At 40.9% G+C, this 22,032-nt stretch overlaps 2 protein-coding genes across 10 annotated transcripts in view; both read right to left on the reverse strand.

Annotated features, from left to right (window-relative positions):
- Window positions 1–13,591, reverse strand: part of mybpha (myosin binding protein Ha) — a 34,066-nt gene extending 20,475 nt beyond the window's left edge. The window contains exons 1-14 of one of the 8 annotated variants that reach the window (XM_035380823.1): window positions 13,492–13,591; window positions 11,044–11,318; window positions 10,619–10,681; window positions 10,304–10,369; window positions 9,540–9,608; window positions 9,148–9,213; window positions 8,854–8,910; window positions 8,365–8,436; window positions 7,949–8,044; window positions 6,740–6,811; window positions 6,276–6,341; window positions 5,704–5,961; window positions 5,412–5,546; window positions 156–323 (exon numbers count right to left, since the gene is read on the reverse strand). In XM_035380823.1, coding sequence (XP_035236714.1) covers window positions 156–323; window positions 5,412–5,546; window positions 5,704–5,961; window positions 6,276–6,341; window positions 6,740–6,811; window positions 7,949–8,044; window positions 8,365–8,436; window positions 8,854–8,910; window positions 9,148–9,213; window positions 9,540–9,608; window positions 10,304–10,369; window positions 10,619–10,681; window positions 11,044–11,287 — 1,432 coding nt within the window. In that variant the 5' untranslated portion in view covers window positions 11,288–11,318; window positions 13,492–13,591. Of the gene's footprint in view, window positions 1–155; window positions 324–5,411; window positions 5,547–5,703; window positions 5,962–6,275; window positions 6,342–6,739; window positions 6,812–7,948; window positions 8,045–8,364; window positions 8,437–8,853; window positions 8,911–9,147; window positions 9,214–9,539; window positions 9,609–10,303; window positions 10,370–10,618; window positions 10,682–11,043; window positions 11,528–13,491 lie in introns of those variants that run through there. The other 7 variants (XM_035380824.1, XM_035380826.1, XM_035380825.1 and 4 more) reach the window with 7 other exon arrangements.
- Window positions 13,592–15,310: 1,719 nt separating this feature from the next.
- Window positions 15,311–22,032, reverse strand: part of nav1a (neuron navigator 1a) — a 74,536-nt gene continuing 67,814 nt past the window's right edge. For both annotated transcript variants that reach the window (XM_035381556.1, XM_035381555.1), the window contains one exon: window positions 15,311–21,954. In XM_035381556.1, the coding sequence (XP_035237447.1) occupies window positions 21,859–21,954 (96 nt within the window). In that variant the 3' untranslated portion in view covers window positions 15,311–21,858. The remainder of the gene's footprint in view (window positions 21,955–22,032) is intronic.

Consider the following 22,032-nt stretch of genomic DNA (forward strand, 5'->3'; position numbering starts at 1 on the left):
TTATTAGTATGAATGTGGCGTTTATTCAGATTTGCATTGCTTTATAATGTATAGTGTGTGGAATTTGTTTGACCCATATTCACCTTTTTTTTTTTCTTTTTGAAATATTGTGAGTGTATGTTGAGTGTCCCTCCCCCCTCCTCCCAAACACTCACCCACAATCTCTGTGACTTTGACGGGCTCAGCCAGCGCAGCGGGGGGGCTCGGGCCCCCAGCGTTGACAGCCACCACACGGATGTGCAGGACGTCCCCCTTCGTCAGGTCGCCGATGACCATGCGATTGGCCTCCGTCAGCTTCTCGTTCACCACCACCCAATCGGTTGCTGCGGGGTATGACGGCACACGCAGAATTAAGATAAAAACAAAAAAGCAAACAGCAGTGCTGGACCATGACACTCAAATAACCTGCTTTGTGTGATGCCTGGATTCTTCAAACATGGCTCCTTATGCGTTTCCCAAAAGCCAGCCACCACCTGGACCAGACTACACCTACAGGCATCCTTACAACATGCAAGTACCATTGTTTGACACATACAGTATAACCCCTATACCCATATATAACATACACATACGACACACACTCCCACTGAGTATGTTAATGCTGACACACTGAAGCCCAAAACAGGAAAAAAAATAAAGAAAATGGCCGACACTCACAAAATATGTAGTTAAAGCATGGTTTGAGAATTCCAGTACAGATTGGCCATTTGTAATGCAAATGGCATTAAGCAAAAAAAAAAAAAAACAGTTCTGCTAAAAGAAATTAGTACTATCGTGTGCAATGTCATCACAAAATTAACAAAATTTTGCCATTTTTAATGTATCCGTGTATACTGAAGGGATATGCTGCTTGAAAACATAACCTACTACCATGAACTCTTTAGAAGCTCTATTAAACACCTCTGTAAGTCCTGTATTAGTTTTTATTTTTGTGATATTTTTCAGATTCTAATGCAGGCAAATCTCTGGGATGCACCAAGTTCCAAACTGATCTGTGCATTTAATTTTCAGACGCAAACTTCTTTCTTCTACGGACATTCTGATTTTTAAAAATTGCTCAGGGCTATGTACATATATATCACTATCCTTACCTTATTTTACTATAGGCTTTCTTCAAGGCCCTGATGAAGTTCATATGGCAATTAAATAAACATGCCACTTTTATAATGTTAACTATTCAAAACTCCAATCCAAAGTGTCGTTCTGCAGTTCCTGTTTCCATTTCCGTTAATATAATGCAATTTGAAAAGCATCTCTTTGTGACATCAGCACAGCTCGAAGTTCTAAATGCGGGCTCTGCAGATACAGTGACAGTCCTCCACCAGCAGCCTTCCTAATAGGGGCAGGAGAACACTACGAACCAATCTAGTGCTGACACACTGGAGACAGGTGCCTCCCACGGGTCCGATGCACTAAGACAACTTTCCACACTCAATTTCTGGTGCCTTACAGACCGTTTCATCATACAATGCCATAAATCAGGGTCTGAGACTGAGCTCAGATTTGGCACCATTCATTTGTAAGGGGTTAATTCATGGTCTTGCTAGAAAAACCTTGAGCAAGCAAGTTCAAGGCAATACTTTGTCTGTATATTATTATGTAAAACTTGGGAAAAATACTTAAGACGTATTTCCTGCAAATGGAATAAGAATCATCCTGCACCACTTTTCTCTTCTGAACTATGAAATCTGTATGTGTCATTAAAAAACTATGCTAATTGCTACTATATTAATAGAATTAATGGTGCTCTGTTTTTCGCGAATTATTTAGATTGAATGTCAATTACATTCTGGGATACGCAGCAACAGTTCTGGGGAAATACTGTACCAAGAGTACGCTAACAAGTACTGAGAATTTTTTTTCTCAATTGGGGCATATTGTATATGTCTGTTTTGTTGTATATGCCTGTTAAGTGTTGTTACTGTACTGGGGCACATTGTATATGTCTGTTATGTTAAGAGTGGTTATTGTACTGGGGCAAAAAATGGTTCATGAATTAACATAATTTACATTTCATGTAATAGTATGTGAGGTTTCAATGAATGCTAAGAATTTTAACATCAGCAGACATGAACATAGCCTAAGTAACTCCAATCGCATGCTGTTCAAATGAGCTGAGTACTGATACATTCAGGCCTGGCTTGAGGTCAAAGGGCATAACATGACTAAACATGCTGATGGGAGTCGAAGTTCAGAGCTGGTTTAAAAGTATTCCATGACCTCATCTCCCAAAGTGGCCAGAGTGAAGTAATGTTTAGCATTTGCTGGCAGAACAATAACTGATTTTTCATTAACCTAATGCTTTAAAACCTTTCATTCACCACAAATTTCCTCATGCTAGCAGCAAAAAAGCAAAAAATTGGGATGGCAGGTATGCCATCCCGCCAAGTTACGCCTTGGCGGGGGCATGCCCCATACCTATACAGCACCAAGAGTTTGGCACTTTTCAGCCCTCTCAGCCCTTCAAAACACTACATTCTGTACATTCTCACCCCATTTCAACAGACAGAATTCATAAACAACTTCACATGTCCACACAATAAAGCCCCAAACTAAGGGGATTTTGCGTTTTCTCCTTCTTCTTCTTCTTCTTCTCATTCTTCTTCTTCTTCTTCTTATTTTTCCTGCCGCCTATCCCACTAACAACATGTCACCCCATTGGACACTTTACCGACACCAGCCAAATCTTCACCTACACGACCCAATCAAAAACTTGCATACACACGCAAAATACCCATACCTTTTTATTCTGAAACATTTCCAGTTTAAACAGTTAGTCTGCTGTGACCTAGTGGGCAAGGTTACAGTCTTGGGAACACGGGATCCTAGGTTCAAGCTCAGCTAGGAACACGTTTCTATAACCTGATTTTACCCTCACTAATAATTGTCTACTACTTCTCAATTATTGCTTTTGCACCATATCTACCCACCGTTCACCGAACGTATACACTGCATTATGACGTAACATCTGCACGTTCAGTTATTAACCGGCTACAATATTGCAAAGCCATATGGATTCAACGAGAGCTCTTCTGTGCTTACTGGCCTGTGTTCTTCTTTAAAACCATGGACAGGTTTGCTAATGATATTTCACGCATTGCATAGCTATGTCATGGTGCTGCACTAACAAAGTCACAGACTGGTAAACCTCCGGTTGAAGGATTGAATCCCGCCTCGCCCTCAGGCAGATAATTTCCTCTTTTACACTAACATTTTCTTACGCTTATATTTGCTTTACCAAAACTCACTCACGGCCACCCATATGCATTTCATGACGGCAAATGTATTCCTTTTATTAAACAGTTACACCAGTTCACCACTGTGCCATTTCTACTAACTATATTTCTTCACTTGGCTACCGTACAAAACCTTCTTATCAGCAAACGCCACGTTTCTACATTCATGTTACCTCGCCCTGTTCTCTATCTAGCCACATACACACAATTACTGCGTATTTATGTTCTGCAACTCCCCATTAAAACATTACATTTAAAATCACGACTCACTCATAATTATAACTACTACTCCAGAACATGAGAAAAGCACATCAATGCAATAGATTTCACACGTTACTTAACCCTCCACTTTAACAACTAACACTTTATACAGACTGTTATATATACAGTTTGATAAGGAAACTAAGCTCGCTCATGGTCACTTCATTAAACTTCGCACTATAGTCTGTGATCATGTCAATCCTCCCCTATATGCCCATTCTGCTAAAAACATATTGTTTCAACTACGCAATTTCATAATTTCTCCTAATTTATCTCACACTGTTGTTATTTTCTCATATGCAAAGCCTGCTGGGACATATGCGTCTGCTCCTATTCTCCACTATCAAGTTTTCCGGTTCTAGTTTAGCAAAACAGTGAAGAGGATTCCTACCTACAGATAAGCCTATCAAAATGCCTTATAAACCTTACAAACACTAAAAGTGCATCTCCACGAAATAACAGACAACGGAGCAGGACAGAAGGGTACACAAGTTGTGACCTAGGGAGCTCTAATTCTACGTGCTTGCTGATTCTTTTGTCAATCAAGGCTCGTTGGATGGCCGTCAAATCCGTGAATACATACACTGGCCATATTTCACCTGCGTTTCTGATGCGTTTACGCTTACGCCACCGCACCCTTCTGAACTGTTTTACATATATAGCAAACCAAAACTGCTAAACGGTACATGCTCATCAGACCGTACAAATTCACACAACGATAGCCATAATCCACAACCGTTTCTTACAGGGTCACTTCGCATTTCTCACTCTCATAATGAAACGCTTTGCAAAAAGAAATTATATCTCATAAAAAACACGTTTTCAACGTACAAAAATGTTACTCACACATACAAGACATACACCGTCTATAACTCATTCATTCACACTGCCAAAATCCAGGCCTGCCATTAAAAGTATTGATATCAAAATGTTGCCAAGTATGGTACTACAAACAATATAGGCTATCTTGCCTCACCGAAATTAAATAAGATGTATTCCAAAGCAATGCTACCCAATATTTCCTCAATTCTTTCAAGTCACTTGGCCCTGTGTGTATAAGCATACAGTACATGGACAGGCCAAACATATGTGTGGATGGCTTTCTCACAGTCAAGATTGATTGAATAGGCGTGTATATGTACAATTTGCATTGGTATGTATGTATTTCGCTGCCCAGCCTTTCTGTTGCGTGAATGATTGTATGTTTCTTGGTATAAATGTCTGTTCGTAAATGTGAATGTAACATGCTGCGAGGGAAATGTCCCCATGGGGATAAAGAAGTTCTCGATGTATGTATGTACAATATGTATTTCACATGCAGTATTTATTGTACGTAACAAATATACAATAACTTGTACATTTCCTCAAATTCAGTTCAGAAGCAAGTATAAACATATGTTTTCTGGAGAAATATGCTGATTGTAGTTACTCACCAGCAGTTTTCTACATGAATTTCAATGTGTTCCATGAGGCAATTCGAAATATTTGACACTTTGATCTGACACAATGTTTGCATGACATTGTAAAATGGTAAGATTACAAAACACAGGGCCAAGTGACTTGAAAGAATTGAGGAAATATTGGGTAGCAGTGCTTTGGAATACATCTTATTTAATTTCGGTGAGGCAAGATATCCTATATTGTTTCTAGTACCGTAACTTGGCGTCATTTTGATATCAATACTTTTAATGGCAGGCCTGGATTTTGGCAGTGTGAATGAATGAGTTATAGACGGTGTAGGTCTTGTATGTGTGAGTAACTTGGCATTTTTGTACGTTGAAAACATGTTTTTTATGAGATAAAATTAAAGAGAGAGAGAGTATTACTCTTTTTCCTTACTGTAATATTTGCCCAAATTTTTCAGCAGTAGGACATAAACACCTCAAGCAAGCTTTGACCCAGGGTCACACTTACTTTGGTCTTTGCAATACTCCACAGTGTACCCATCCAGACCGGAATCACCAATGGTCTCTGGTGGCCTCCACTTGATTGTAACTGAGCTATCATTAACATCTTCAATAGTCAGGTTCACAGGTTCACTGGTGGGAACTGGGCATCAAACCAAAAAAAAGCACATTGTAATAAATGCAAACAATTGCCTTAGCAAAAAGGTTGGTGTGATAACTATGCGCAATAATTTTACTTCAAAAAAGTCAAGTCATACAGAAATTGCAGATGGGAGGAGGCTCTCCTAGGTGCAGTTTACCTGCTGGGGGAGGGGGTGTAGGAGGCTTGGGCTCCTCTGCAGGAGGTGCTTCCGCGGGAGGTGCATCGGCAGCTGGTGCTTCCGCGGGAGGTGCATCGGCAGCTGGTGCTTCCGCGGGAGCTGCATCGGCAGCTGGTGCTTCTGCGGGAGGTGCATCGGCAGCTGGTGCTTCTGCGAGAGGTGCGTCGGCAGCTGGTGCTTCCGCGGGAGCTGCATCGGCAGCTGGTGCTTCAGCAGGGGGAGCGTCGGCAGCGGGCGCTATATTGAATTTGCATTTAAATTAGATTCAGGAAATTATGAAAGCCTGTATTCCATTCCCTTCCAAGGTTCCAGTGAGACCGCCATCCACATCCGCGTTTGACGGTAGGCTAAAGTCAAACATCTATAAAATAGCTAGCGTCAAACCGAATCGCGATGTGGAAATGTCTCTCCAAAATACCTACTTCTGTAGCCTTACCGTTAAAATACCGCCGAATGTTTGGTCGTTTGTTAGCACTGTAGTTTTGCAGCCCCACAAAGGAGGATAAAAGAGCATTCTGAAATCATGTTTTTGAGCATTAGATTGAACCTACCCTCTGCCAACGCTTCAGGGGCAGCTGGGGCTGCGGCGTCTTCGGCAGCAGGAGCAGCGGCGGCAGCTGTTATTAAACACTACATGTCATGTCGATTACAGCAGCACATAGGTTAATCGATGAAATGGTGCTGGGGTATGAAATATAGGGTAGTTAGTAAATGGGATTGAGAAGCCTGGGGCATGTTGTATATGCCCGTTATCTTGTTTGTGTATGTTGTATATGCCCGCTGTGTTAAGTTGTTAGTGCACTGGGGCATATTGTATATGTCTGTACTGTTGTGTATGTCTGTTATGTTAAGTGTTGTTAGTGTACCGTGGCATATTGTGTATGTTTGTTCTGTAGCATATGTCCGTTATGTTAAAAGAGTTGCTAGTACTATTTGTATTACAGTCTTCAGAGGCATCCCTGCCCTGGAGGAACTGTATTGCTAAGTTTTCCCGGGTTTTCCGGGGAATGTTTACCGTCAGCAGGAGCTTCGGGGGCAGCGGGAGCAGTGACCTCTTCAGCGACAGGGGCAGCGGCGGCGGCGGTGGCTAATGTTAAACGTTAGATGGTGAATGACAGCCAGAGTACTTCACAAACCAAGTGCAGGTGCTGTTAAAATGGCTAGTCACACAGCTTGGTAGCTAATGCAGCCATTAGGAAACATTGGTTCCTGTAGCTACCGAGCCATATATAACTAGTCATTACTGTATATACTCAGTGGCCGCTTCATTAAGTACACCTGCTCGTTAAAGAAAATAGCTTGCTCCTCCAAACAGCGAATCATCTGGCTGCAACTCAATATATAAAGTATGTGGATATGATGAAGCAAGTTGTTCAGCTAAATATTAGAATGAGCAAGATGCATGTTCTAAGTGACTTTGACCGTGGTGTGGTTGTTGGTGCCAGACAGTTTATGGTTCCACCATTTCAGAAACAGCTGCCCTCGTGGAATTTGAATGCACTGCAGTCTCTAGAGCTTACAGAGAATGATAAACAAAAAACATCCAGTGAGTGGCAGTTCTGTGGGCAAAAATGTGTTGTTAATGAGAGAGGTCAGAGTAAAATGGGCAAACTTGTTCAAGCTAACAGAAATACTCAAATAACAGCGTATTTACAACACTGAAGGGCATCTCTGAATGCACAATGCATTGAGCCACAGGCTACAGCAGCAGAAGACCACATCGGGTTTGAGTGCTGTCAGCTAAGAACAGGAAGATGAGGCTGCAGTGGACATGTGATCACCAAAACTGGACTGAAGGTTGGGAAAACATCGCCAAGACTGACGAATCTCAATTTCTGCTCTAACATGCAGATGGCAGAGTCAAAATTTGACGTAAACGGCAAATTCATGGCCAAGAAATCAGTAGTGATTCTAGCATGAACCAAAATCCCTGAGTAAAGTTTCCAGCACCTTGTTGAATCCATGGCACCAACAATGCAGGTTTTTCTGCAGGCAAAAGAAGGAGCTAGCCACAACTAATAAATAAATTAATAAATAAATAAAGTGGCCACTGAGTATAACAAGTAATTATATGTGATTAACCCAAGTAAGTGAGTTTATTTTCCTTCCACCGGCAAAGTGTTCTCATCTCAAATGAGTCACATGGCTCTCGTCAGCCAATCAAATGTCAGTTCGTTGTTCTCAGTGGAGGGAAAAGAAACTCCTCCGACCATCGTTAATTTACCATGCGCAGGTGTTTCAGCGTCCGGCGCAGGTGTCTCAGTTTCTGGCGCAGCAGCAGGAGCAGCAGTTTCCTCCGCGGCAGGAATGGCGGTGGCGGCTGACGTTAAAATTTAAATTTGAAATTGGCTGTAGAACGTTCTCTCAGTTAGTATTTGCATATGGACCACTCCGTGGGAACCATACGGTTATACATGCTTAATTACTGACACTTATCGTCGTTTGTTAATCAATTGGCAAGGCAAGATATGGAGGTAAAATAATTAAACTCAATCCGAGCCTTTCTTTTCCCCCTGCCGAAAGTTATACTTCCGCCTCAAATCTAGATGCATCGCTTGGAGCCTCTCAGCCAATTGAAGGCCGGTGCGCTTTGGGGGCGGGGAGAAAAGAAATCAGTCAAATCCTGATGCGCTATTTTACCATCTGCTGGTGGCGGAGCATCCGGCGCAGGGGCAGCAGCCGCAGGGTCTTCAGTGGTGGTGGCGGCGGCGGCTGACGTTAAATTTTAGTCGTTAGATTCTGCAGAATGTGAATGCCTGTACCCTTTGTGAGTTCAGACCTTAGAATCAGAGGGTTCGATCTGAACAGCTGACCTGTTCTGTTTTTTAAATTAGGAGAAACTTGTTTTGCAAGGCAAGAGTGTGTTTTACAACTTAACACACTCCAAAATTAAAGATTTTTTTTTGTTTTGTTTATTTGGAAAAGATAATAATGTTTTAAATAATAATAAATAAATAAACAGATCGAACCCAACATTTCTAGGCTTTCAAAATAACATCATATGCACAACACAGCTGGAACCATATGGATTTTCTTTTGTACAATACAAGACAGTTACTTGTGCCATGATTGGATAATATAGCAAGTAAGCGAGCAACCAGGTGTTATAACATTATATTTTACCATTACCTGGTTTTTCAGCCTCCGGAGCAGTGGGGGCAACGGGTTCTTCAGTGGCAGCGGCGACTGATGTTAAATGTTAGACGTTAATTTATAGTAGTAGCATGTTAAACATCTCTTACTGAAAGTATATAAACAGAAAAAAAACAAGGGAAAGTATTAGTAGGTTATAGGATAGTTTAATATATATAATCTAGGAATTAGTAGCTACTGTTAAGGCGTGTGAATTTATCGAATTTACTAATACATGGGCATGATTACACACACGTCTTCATCAGCTTGAATTGTAATTTAAGTATTTACCATCGGCTGGTTTCTTAGCGTCTGGAGCAGCTACAGCAACAGGTTCTACAGCAGGGGCTGGTGTGGCTGACGTTAGACATGTGTTAAGACAACTGGGTTCATTTTAATACCTAGCTTACTGCGGATTTATAAAGAAGTTAAACAGTTTACGAAGACGTTTTAAGTTATGTCTGTAGCCATTGGTTATGTTTTATGTAGAGGTATGAGTAGCTACTGGACAAACACCATGTAAGCCAATCACCCTGAAAGCATTTTAAACTCGGCACATCATTATACCATTATTATTTAGGCTATAGCAATTAATGCCGTAAAATTATACACGACTAGACGGTGACTTATTGTTTGGCATAATCTGAACAGCATTATGCTATTTATTATCATTATTGTTTTACCATCAGCTGGTTTTTCAGCGTCCGGTACAGCGGGAGCAGCAGCTTCTTCTGGGGTAGGGACGGGGACGGCTGATGTTAAATGTTAGAAAAAATTAGATTAAATTTGCGGGATAGCTACCTGGGCTCAACAGGTAGCCAACATATTTAGTAGTGCAATTAAAATTTCACGACTAACTGTGCAAAAACCAAGCTAACAAAATTAACTTTTTAAAACGTCTTTAGGTTATGCGCAGCAGTGAAAACATTACGTTCTCCTGGTTTTGTCGGGCGATAAACACTCGGACCTAGGTCTACGTCTTTAAAACTCTTAATACTACAACGGAATAAAGTTGTAGGTGATCAGGAAAAACTCCCCCAAAATTATTGGAAAGACAGTTGTGGTTCTGGTACACTAGAAGTCCCTGAAACGTTATCACTATACACATAACCCTATGCAACGTTGTAAAAAGTTGTAATGCATATTGGGTAGAAAAGAAGAAAGCTCTGTTAAACAAATGTAATTGGTAACGTTGTCCTAGGACTCCTAGTGTGGTTATTTTATTACCATCAGTTTGTTCCTCAGCGTCCGGGGCTGGAGCAGCAGCAAGCTCTTCTGGTTTTTGTATGTTATTTCTTAGATTTGCAGTGTTGATGTTAAGTCATTAATGTGATCATAAAGGCAATAGAGACAATGTTAAGTTTCTCTCTCTCTTTTTTTTTTTTTTTACTGGTTATCATTAGTCGTGCACGCGTGGAATGGATGGAGGAAGCATGCAGCCGGTTACCCTCAGCTGGCTTGTCTTCGGCGGGTGCAGCGTCAGCGGCAGCAGCAGCGGCAGCGGGTTCTTCTGCTGGAGGATATGAATCAGAGCTGTTGATCACAGTCCGAAGCCAGAAAACTGGACATGTTACACGTAAAAGAAACTGTGTGGTTATGCCACTGTGTAGGACATTAGGCTGCAGGGTAGTCTAATGGTATTTGGCTACGCTTTAAAACTTGTGATAGGCATGCTGATCAATCAATAATGAAACTTGTGGAGAATGTTAAATAAAGAAACGTAGGAAGTTTTAATGTAGCCTAACTGATGGGTTAGGCCTACCGTCAGCGGCGGCTTCTGTCTGCGCAGGTGCAGCAGGTTCCTCTACAGGAGCAGCAGCAGCGGCTAACGTTAAATGTCAATGGCAGTTAGTTATCACTTCTTAGGTTAGGCATGGTTCGTTAATTATACAATTAGCCAACAACACTTATTCGAGACCTCAATGATACACTTAGTGTTAAAAAGAAATTAGAAGTATAAACTTTCAAAATAATAATAGTCTTTGTTTTTCAATCCTTTTTTGCAGTTAACTTCAGGTGCTAAGTAATGAAGCAAGGTAAAGTGGGTTTATTTATTTTAATTTTTCTTTAAATTAAAAAGCGAACACGAGCTTATTTGGACTTATACACCCTGGGAATTTAAAATGTAATTACAATAATGTTTAAAAAAAATGGTTTATTTATTTTCTTGGGTCCATGCTGCTTTACCTTCAGCAGGGGGGGCGGGAGCGGCTTCCCCTTCGGCTGGAGGTGCCGCTTCGGGAGCCGGGGCAGCCTCGGGAGCAGCGGGGGCAGCTTCGGCAGGTGCCGCCTCTGCTGGGGCTGGGGCTGGATCAGCCGGAGCCGGCTCGGCGGGAGCTGGCGTGGGCTCCGGAACGGGGGCAGGAGCAGCTTTCTTAGGCGCTACCTTCTTGGACGGGGCTTTCTTGATGAGAGCTGGTTTGGTTGGCATGGTGAGCGAGGACCCCGAGGGACAGCCAATCCTTTGAATCAAACGTCCCAAGAGGGGCCGACAAATATATGTACAGCGGTGACTTTGAAGCCCGGGGACTCCTCCCCTTGACAGCTTTATATAGCGTATTGCACGAGCTGGGTCATCCTCTTGCTTCTCTAAAGGTACCCGACCAATTACAAGCTCAGTCTACATGGTGGCAACTCAACAGAAACATAACTGTCACTTACCACTCTGATTTCGCTTTAGCCTCAGTTCAATATCTCAATTCATTATTCTTCTGTTGTTGTATTGTAATGTCGATGTCATTGTTTGCTGTTAGTGTATGATTTAATATGTGTTGGCACTGATTGCAAAATAGTTTATTGTCCTCAGTGAGGATATTCTATCTACTTGATCTTTCTAATGTCTCTATTTGAACAATATGTTTCAATGCATAAGAAATTCCTCGCCCTCAGTTGACATATTTTGACTAGGGGCTATGGTAATGCAAATAAATCACGGATGAATAGCTTGTTTGGTATGCTTGAAATCCTGTCCTAAACTAACAAACTGCGTGAAACCAATATTGCTTTGCACGGGCAGAATTTGATTTAGAATAATTATTCAGGGTTTTATTAAAAACAAATGTGGCCATCTGATCCCAGTGCTTCATTGGATATACCTAAAATGTTTACTTTATTTTGCTTGACCTGGTGCCTGTGGGAGAAATATCGCCCTGTTTCGAGACTGACAAAAGCATCTCATGAACTATGGTCACCATTGTCTCTGAGCATATTGAGCTGTTCACATTAAGCTGCAGCGCTGAGTACAGACTAGTTATCAAACATGACTAAATATAAAGGATAGCCTGAACGATTTAATATTATACTGCATAACATTTACTTGGATTTTTTAAATCACGTTGATGAATGTGGAATAATTCCACAATTTCAACCTGGACTCAAAATAAATGGAGCTAAATTGCAACGCTGTAATACAATATCATAGTCAGCAAGCCTACGATAGCAGCACCAGGGAACCGGCGACCCTGTCTTGTCAGCATGCACCGGCTAAAGACGTACGGGGTGGAGGCTAACGCCGCAACGTCTACCCGTCTCCTGCCTTCCTTAATGAGACACGATGGCACTGCGACAATAATCACTCCTTCCCTGCGAGAACAAGTCAGAGGCAAGGTGGTTCCAAGCCCACGCCAACCAAATGTTTTGAGCTGCTTTTATTTCTGGAGGATTGACAAGGAAAGTGAGGATAGCGAGGGGATGAGGAAGGAAAGTTAACGCTTTGTTGCACAAAGAAAAATCAGTGAAAAAATTATACACACCGATGAGGATATATGCAGATAAATCTACACCAAGGCACTGGATGCTGTTCAGTTCACGAGTCTAAAGACTCAAATAATAGTTTTATATGGCCTACATTATTTGCCTGCATACACACTTCTGGACTTGCATGTGTTCTACAGTAAAGTAAGAAGAGTTTTCGGAATGGGACCTCTCCACATTGCAGAGATCACCCCACGCCCTGCACCCCACCAGCTATCTTTAACATCTTTCTGATTGGTTGTAAAGTTTTTGAAATCCAGGCAGGAATCCGACTGAGAATAAAACATTTTGCCAACATTGAATGTATGCAGCACTAACCAGCATTGTCAGAAATTTTTTATATTTCTTTATTGACCAGTTTGTCAGGGAATGTTTTAATGGATTTGAGCTGTAGTTTTTTATGCATGCATTTCTTCATCTGAAGCAAAAGTTTACCAATAAACCCACTAGACTGATAACTAAAAGCCTGTACCGCATGCATCGTCTTTTGTGCATATCATAGGAGTAAACAAGGAGTAAAGAGTAGCGTCTGCGTTCTTATTGGGGAAAACAAGTACGGCTGATCTGCACCTGAATTCCCTGGTGCTGTGCTGTGGAAGTGCTTACATGCATCCTCGGTTCAGCAAGCTAAATCTACATCATGTCCTAATTGAGTTTCAGACCTTATTTCACATTAGCTAGCGTTTTCTTTTCGCCTCGTTTTATGTTTTTACACTTGCTGCCCTATCCAATCAGGAGAGCTCAGAGAAGCGCGCCTCCGGAACACACAACGCCGAGCCGCTGTATCTTTTCACTCCGCGGTCCCGCAGCTAAGCTCGCGCATAAACTGAGTCGACACTTCACGCACAGCTTATGTAGGAAGAATGCGCGCACCCGACTCACCGGAGAGGAACGCCGGTGTGAGATGACACGAGTAGCCTAAACCCTTCTCTTTCTAAGGATGACGCCAGTGCCAGTTATGCGTCCCCCTCCGGAGTTGCAGGCGACCTCCAGCACCAGTAGGGGAGACCGGGGTTGGGTTGGCATACTTTTCACTCTTCGCCGTGTTTTTTTTTTTTTTTAATTTGGTGATTAATGATTAATCATGTTGTGCACTTGTGCCAACCAGCCCCAACACGGGCACTCGTTATGGGTTCAGTTGGCACAATATAAAAATACTAGTTACAAAGAATGAAGCAACAAATAGAAATAATTTTCAACACTGAATTCCAATAAGGACCAGACAATATGAATATTAAAATAAATATAATAACTATAAAAAATGTATGAGAAATATTAAATATTTGAAACCAAACAAGGTTTGGGAAAGTCAGGGAAATTAGCGTTTCTCGGTCTTTGTTAAACAGCTACAGTTGAGGCCAAAATTTTACATACACCTAGGCTAAAGGCATCCAAACACTATTTTTCAGAACTATGCTACCATACATTTCCTGTGTTAAGTCAATTAGGGTATCTAATTTATTTCCAATAATAGTGATAGAGAAGCGCGCCTAATAGTATTTGGTGGCATTGCCTTTTAATTGGTTAACTTGAATCAAACGCTTGGGGTAGCCTTCCACAAGCTTCTCACAATACTTTGCCAGAATGTTTGCCCATTCCTCCTGAGAGAGCTGGTGAAACTCTGTCAGGTTTGTGGGCCTCCTTGCTCAGACACGCTTTTTCAGTTCAGTCCACAAATTTTCTATGGGATTCAGGTCAGGGCTTTGTGATGGCCACTCCAATACTTTCACTTTGTTGTCTTTAAGCCATTTTGTTACAACTTTTGAAGTATGCTTACGATCATTGTCCTGCTGGAAGACCCAGTTGCGACCAAGTTGTAACTTCATAGCTGATGTCTTGAGGTGTTACTTCAGTATTTCTAGATAACCCTCCTTCCTCATGATGCTACCTATTTTTTGAACTGCACCAGTCCCTTTTCCAGCAAAACACCCCCACAACATGATGCTGATAACACAATGCAGTGTCTGTGTGATCCCAAGACTTTTATATTTGCATAGAATTGTTTGTACAGATGCTCGTGGGACCTTGAGTTGTTTGGAAATTGCTCCAAAAGAGGAACCGAACTTGTGGAGACTCTGAGGTCTTGGCTAAGTTGCTTGGATGTCCCCATGGTATCAAGGGCAAAAAGGCAGTGGCTCTAAAGGTAAAACCACAGCTGCCAATTAACTACCAATTAACTCACAATTATGAAAATTGGCCAATCAGAAGCTTCTAAAAAGTCATTACATAAATTTCTGGAATCTTCCAGGCTGTTTAAAGAGGCAGTCAACTTGGTGTATGTAAACTTTTGACCCACTGGAATTCTGATATAGTGAATTAAAGCTGAAATAAATGTCTCTAATCGATTGTTTTAAAATGACCTCTGATGTGAACAAAGAAGGTGCCCTAATTGACTGGCCAAAAGAAATGTACGGTAACATGAAATGCGGGGTTCAAATTAAGGTGGGGGGGGGGATTGGGGGGGTCTGACCCCCCTAATTAAGACTTGGACCCCACCAAAAGAGGTAAAAACAAAAGGTCGGGGGTCGAAACATTTATATTTCCTTCTTACCTGTAATCGTAAATATTACAATATATTTCCCATCAGTGGCGTCACTAGGGTTAGTGTCTAGTACTAATGATATTTCTCCCTTCTTTTATGTCTCTATTGGATGTCTTTTATGCTCACCTGTCTTTCTAGTCAGAATTAGAAACATTTAACTTCACCGTATGGCATGACTTTATTGGAACAAGTGAACAAGGTTAGACAGATGACTTTGTTGTAGTTAGAAAAGAAATCATGCCTTCAGGTACCCTTTATTCCTGAACAGGGCTCCCCGGCACTGAAGTCATATAAAAAAGGCCACCCAGCCAAACACTTCCCCCACCACGCCCCCGGACATATTTTTTTGTTTTCTTAAATGTTTTTTTTTTTTTTTTTTTCTTAATGATTGTTGTCGCGGACGCGTTAATTATTTACACTGTTTACAATTGTGATGTCCTGTACAAAATATGTTTTACAAAGGATTGCTTAGGAAAAAGAATGATCGGTTCCTTATTAAAAGAAAAAGGAGAGAAAAAAGAAACGTATAGTTGTTAAAAAATTCCTCAAAAATACTGGTAGGTCCCATTAAAAAAAAAGGCTTTGCAATGCAAACACACCAAACGCGACATGCATTAACATTGAGAGTCCCATCACATTTGCACGTCAGTTACATTACATACCATCATTACACTGTATTTTTTCTTTTTTTTTTTTTTATCGATAGCAAGCTTTGCACAATTAAGACTTAAGTGTGACTATTCAGCAACCTGTAAAGGCTTCAGACAGTTAGAACGCATTTCATCTCTAAATATCTGAGAATAAGTGCCACTGTTGGACCCTTGCTACCGGATGAACCAGAAGGCAACACCATTTCCGGTGCTTTCGGTTTCCATTGGTAATGGAGAGCCATGGAGCTGAGTGCCAAAAGGAAAGCGCCTTTTCCAATTGGTGGGTCCACAGTTCATTTTTTGGTTAATATACACTATGAGAATATAGAGAATCTGCTACAGCTGCAAAACAAACAAACAAAAAAAAAAAATTAAAATTAAAAATGCTTCACCAGTCAAAACCACCCTCTTCTAAATCTGAAAAACCCTGTTGATAGATGCCTCAAAGACAGTGGTGTCCAACTGCAGTCCTGGAGGGCCACAGTGTCTGCTGGTTTTCTGGGCGTGTCAGTGCCAGTGGTTCATTCAATCACTGATTGGCTTAAGAATCCAAACACCTTGTTCTCAAGGCCTTAATTGGCAGCTGATTGAAAGGAAACCACTAAAGCCCACAGACACTGTGCCCCCCTTGGGATTCAGTTTCACACCTCAGCTCTATGGCACTGCCATACGTGAAGGCCCGGGATCTTTGGCTTGTCCAGAAAAAACCCATTCAAACAAGCAGGAGAACAGCAGCATTGGAGGACATTTTGAGCAGATGCTGAAAACAGTGTTCAAATATGGTGAAGTAAGGCCACAGTGCCCAAGACATTTTGGTCTGAATCTGACACACTAAAACCTTTAACACATGTACATTTATATTAAGGCGTGACCCTGTCATCCTTCTCTATCACCACTTCCTCTTCCTCAAGGGGAAAAACTTCACCACTAAGACCATGGATTAAGAGGGTCTCCCGTTCAGCAGAAGCGATGCCTGAATACAAAATGGCTTCCCATGAATTTGCTCTAATTTGGTGCTGAAATTTTAGTCGTTTTTACATGATTGTTTTTTTTTTTTTTTTTTTTTGCCAAAGCCAGTAGAAGTTGCTGCATAGTCTCTCAAACCTAGGCTAGCATCTGCAGCAGGACACGTAAACCCACACAGAAACAGGCACAACAGCCAGCAGGATTTTACACAGGGAAAGCCACACGGCAAGAGACAGAGCAAAACCGGCTTTCAACACCAGCCCGCTCTGGGACACAATGGACCTCTGTCACATCATCAGCAGTTATTCTTAAATCCCCCCCCCCCACACAGACAAACCTTTACAGTCACCATTTTAGGTATAAGTTTAGGCAGCTCACCGTGAAACAGGCTAATTCTTTTGCGTCAGATAAGTGGGACTCTGGAGGGTTGAATTACATTGTTACATAATTTTAGAAATGTGCCATTTTGCTGCAGGGAAAACGTGATTCCTGCACCTTTGATATTCTTAATTTAAATGTCCAGTTTTTAAATCTTTTTTATTTTCCACTTTTCCAGGGCTAATGTTTATTCTTGCCCAAAACTGCACTTGTTTTTCTTCCTGCATAACTTTCATGACTGAACACAAAGCAATGCAGAGAAGAGTCAGTCTCAGCTGAAACTACAGCCACCATAACTATTATAAAGGGCATCCCGAGCAAGCCATCACAAAAGCCAGTTTTGTTCCCTGTCTTTTTAAGCAAATTTCAGCAAAATAATCTTTTAAACATTTTGATTAAAAAAAGCAATACACAAAAATCCAAAGTCATACAAAATTCAATTTTGAAAAAAAAGCATAATTCTCACGACTAATTCTATTTCTGGTAGTGGCAGTAAGCTACAACAGGTAAAAATTCTCATTAGCTTGGGGTGATCTACAGAGAATGTTTTTGCAGGAAATTCTAGGACTCAAAACACAATGGTGAATGAAGAGGATGACTTCACTGGCTTTGCTAAAAGGAAATTGCAATTTAGGACCAGACTCACTGGATTTGGTTTCCTACCTGGTTTGCTATCTATTAGTAGTGCTGACATTCATATCTACAGATTACTGTGATGTTAGCATGTATTGGCATAACGTCCTAAAAACACACATAGAAAACATTTTCCATTACACTGTGTCAGAGGACACCTCTTAAGGATTATATAAAAAATCAAAAATAAGTTTACAAGCATTATCTGAGAGAAGGGAATTCCGAGCCAAGACAAGCTTGTTCTTATTGTAACCTATCACCCAAACCACCTTCCTCCTCAGGGTACAAAGATGTGTATGCTTTGTCAAATTCACAGCTATGGAAATCATTCATCTCTACTTTATTCGTAATGGGAACGTTCTGGTCCACGACTACAAATGTTTGTCTCTGCATCTTAATGTTTATTTAGGTGCTTGCCTGCCTTTGTAATTCACCAACCAACAAGCTCTCAGAAGCCCATGCTAAACACTTGCGATCACGGACTGCAGACGTTGGCTTGTGAGTCACGCTCGCCCTCTAGTGGTAACGTTTATTCACTGCGTCCCTCTGATGTGGCTATAGGACAGGGATACTCAAATATGGCCCCCAAGGTCAGTGGTGTTGACCGGACTCCTCTTCTACCTGATATTCCATAGTCCAATAATGTCAGAATGGCCATAGATTACACTCACCAGGTGCGTCAGGTTTAAATTACTTCCTGATTAGAGGGGAAGAATGAAAACCAGCAGCGCTACTGGCCTTGAGGGCCAGATTTGAGTATCCCCATCGCAGAAACACAGAAAGACCTTCTGTCCAGTGAGGACAATAAGGGAGCATCCCCTGGTTTTTACCGAGAAACCAGTCTTATTGCACATTCAACCTAACAGACTTTCTTATTACATCATTAAACTGCAGCCAACTTGCGTTGTAACTGTACGCTTCGATCCCTAAGGTCAAGAAGCTGCTGTGGTATGAACTGCATTAAGAGTCACACGCAGTGAATGTATTACAAATCAGGGATGAGCAGGTACTGCAATAGGTTTACTATCTTATGCTGACATTAAGTACTGCTGTCAGAATGTCACTTAGTGATTCAGGGACTGCTGTAGCAAGAGGGATTTTGGTCATTTTGCTACCAAATACAGCGTATAAATCAACATAAAATATTCTGTTAAATCAACACATTGGTTCTCAGTATGTAGTAGATGTTAGATACCGCTCACTGGAACAAAATATAGTTTTGAAAACTGGTTTTAATGTGTACACGCTCTTCAAACGGACATTCTAAATAAGCGTGTTGGGAGGAAAACATTTTTTGTATGTGAAGGTAAAACGCAATTAATGCTTAACATAAAGCATTATTACTGGTATCTTTGCCAAATAAACCAGTGCACCAAAGATGGCCCTTTTTTCTAGGCAGTAAGATAACAGTTATACACTGTGACTTCAAATTGCTCCCTCGAACGTTATATGGGGTTGAGTTTTTTTTTTTCCAGATAGAACTGTAATGTCAGCTAGCGTGCAGTTAGCAGTACCGCTCTATGGCTAACGAGTTAGCATACAGTTATATAAAAAGCATTGATCCTTCGCAGGTACAGTACAGAGATTCACCGATCTTGACACCGAATAGCCACCATGCAAGAAAACATCGAAACCACCGTGTTTGGCCTTAAGAGGTAATTTTACCTCAGACTACAGGGCAACGTATAAAGGCGAGTCAGTGTAGTATTCAACAACTCAGCCGACAATAGGGAAAAACAAACATTCCAAGGAATATAATGACTGTGATTGTTTTGGTAATCACCACCATAACCTTCAGCATCCTTTTTGAATCTTCCATGATCATTGTCTAGCAAAAATGTTTATCACGTAAGTGGCCTAACTTCTACAGTTTTAAGTAGGCTACTTCCTGATCATCCTCTTAATTGTAGCTTTGCTCCATATTTTGGAGCAAATATACAGTCATGGGAAACCTGATGCATGCTGGGGTAGCTTTGACACAACCTTAAAAAAATCTTGAGAACATTTGAAATTCATCAATCCATAAAACCTAGAAAAGTGATGAAGTGGCATTCCCTTTCCAAAATACTTTGATGAGAGAATGTAAAAAAATAAGACAATAAAAATCATAAATATATCTATTAAATCTGGCAAGTTGCAAAGTTTGCGTTGAAACAGAACGGTAGTACTTTACATTAATGATGAGGACTTTAATAATTAAAGCACAAGAGAAGAAAGCAGAGCTACAGGAAATAGTGAACACTGCCCCTGCAGGATTGGCGGGTGAACTGCACCTGTAATTGCTTTTTCCGTTTTATTTTTTATTTTTTGCAAGACACAGCGTAATCCACAAATCTCCTCTAAGGTACACTTGCTGACAAAAACCTACCAACAAAATGGAAACTAAATAAAGTGCATTTTGGCTAGTATCAAGTAAGATGGTAAACAGAAATAAGCAAGTCCAAGCACCATTTCTTTTTGAGGCCAGTCTCAAAAAGACCAGTTCACTCTGCTACCTGCGGAAGGCCGTGTTCACAGAGGGTCTGATAAAAAAAACAAAACGATTAAGTTGTATACAGTACAGTTTTCTATTGATAGCAAAGTGAGGAAATCTGCGGTCAAGGAAATAATATAGCGACTTTCTAAATTAAGGCGTTTGTTTGAGCACCATTCGTTTAAATGTGTGGTCATTTAAAATTGCATATCTGTAGGAGGGCTGGTCTCCACAGTCTGAACAGCTGGGTCCTATAGACATCTTCACAATGTTTTCAAACAGAGGGCACACACTGTCTCACACCTGGTGGTCAAAGGGTTAATAAATAGGGTTTATAAAAAAACAATTAAAAAAAACAAACCTGACCCATATAGTTAGATTTTAACAATCAGAGAGAATAATAAGAACTATGCTGTGGCTTTTTTATCCAGTGCACTGACTTTTTTTCAGCTAAATAGGCAGCACTAGCTGTGTAGCATTGAAGTAACTAATACTATAGCAGTCTAGCTGGTTACTTCACTAACCATTCTCAGTAGCTGAAATGAAATAAGCATCACGTGTCCACAGATTCACAGGTTAGCACAATTAAATCTTGTAAACGAATCCCATCTCAAAATCTCAAAACGTATTTCATGAACAGTTAGGAAAAAAGTTTGTCTTTTTCTTAAGTGATTGCGATGCTTTTAAAGATGGTACCCAGTGAACATGTAACGTCATTGTAATGTGGCACCAGAGTAATACTGGCAGAACCTTTCTCAAATGTTGAAAAATGGAATACTATCTGGATACTTATTTGAAAGTGCTTTGGAGTTCTCCAATGATAGGTCTTGTAATTGCATAAAGATTACAAGGCCAAAAAAAATCAGTTTAAAATTGTAAATTGTTTATTGGCAATAATTAATCCAAACTAGAAAACCTCTTTAAAGACTATGATTTGGAGCAGTATAGTTTATTTATGGGTCAGTAAATTTTCCGCTTATCTGGTCTTGACCATTTATCAAATCACATTTGACTGGGGCACCCTGGAGATGTGTGATAAGCAAGTGTCTGCTGTCGCAGCTTCTGTGTGCCTGTCTCTGACCACAAGCTGTGAGGACCAATGAGGTTTAAGAATACTTGTCAGTTTCTCCAATCAGCAGCAGTTTCCTTGAGTGGTATGGAGGGCAACAGTGGAACAGTAATAGCTCCCAATCAAGGGGTTTATTGTCTTTTTTTTTTAGTAAATAAGACCTTGTGACATTTTCTTTGAGAAAAACAACAAAATAGAAAATAATTGGAAACTCATAACAATCGTTATAATTCTATTTGAAATCTGCTGTAATGATTGCCATGCATTTGTAGATTTAATAAAACTTAAAAAGGCCAGTACAAACAGGTGTTTTCTGTTTTTTTAAGAGTTATAGATGACATCCTGGGGTATTTGCTTTTTGTCGTAGAATATCTGAGGAGCTCTAGTAGATACAGGACAGACTATGTCTGAGAGTTCTTTTTTGTCTCTGCGAAACCCACACAAAAGACAAATGGCGAAGCCTAAAGGCTCAGTGAGGGGTAAAGGAATAACAGCACTAGCCATCCCAAGTGTTCATTCATTAGTTTCCTCGTGACGTTCAAAGTGTGGACTGGAGGTTTGGGTCTGCCACCGTTTCCCGGTCTGGAGATTCAATGTAATTGGCTGCCTCCTGTAACTTCAGTAGCATGGCCATCTGGATTGGATGGATGGATGGATGGATGGATGGATGAGAGAGAGAGAGAGAGACCATCTTACCATAAAACACTCACAT

This window comes from Anguilla anguilla, chromosome 11 (assembly GCF_013347855.1).
Source record: "Anguilla anguilla isolate fAngAng1 chromosome 11, fAngAng1.pri, whole genome shotgun sequence".
NCBI classification, from domain to species: Eukaryota; Metazoa; Chordata; class Actinopteri; order Anguilliformes; family Anguillidae; genus Anguilla; species Anguilla anguilla.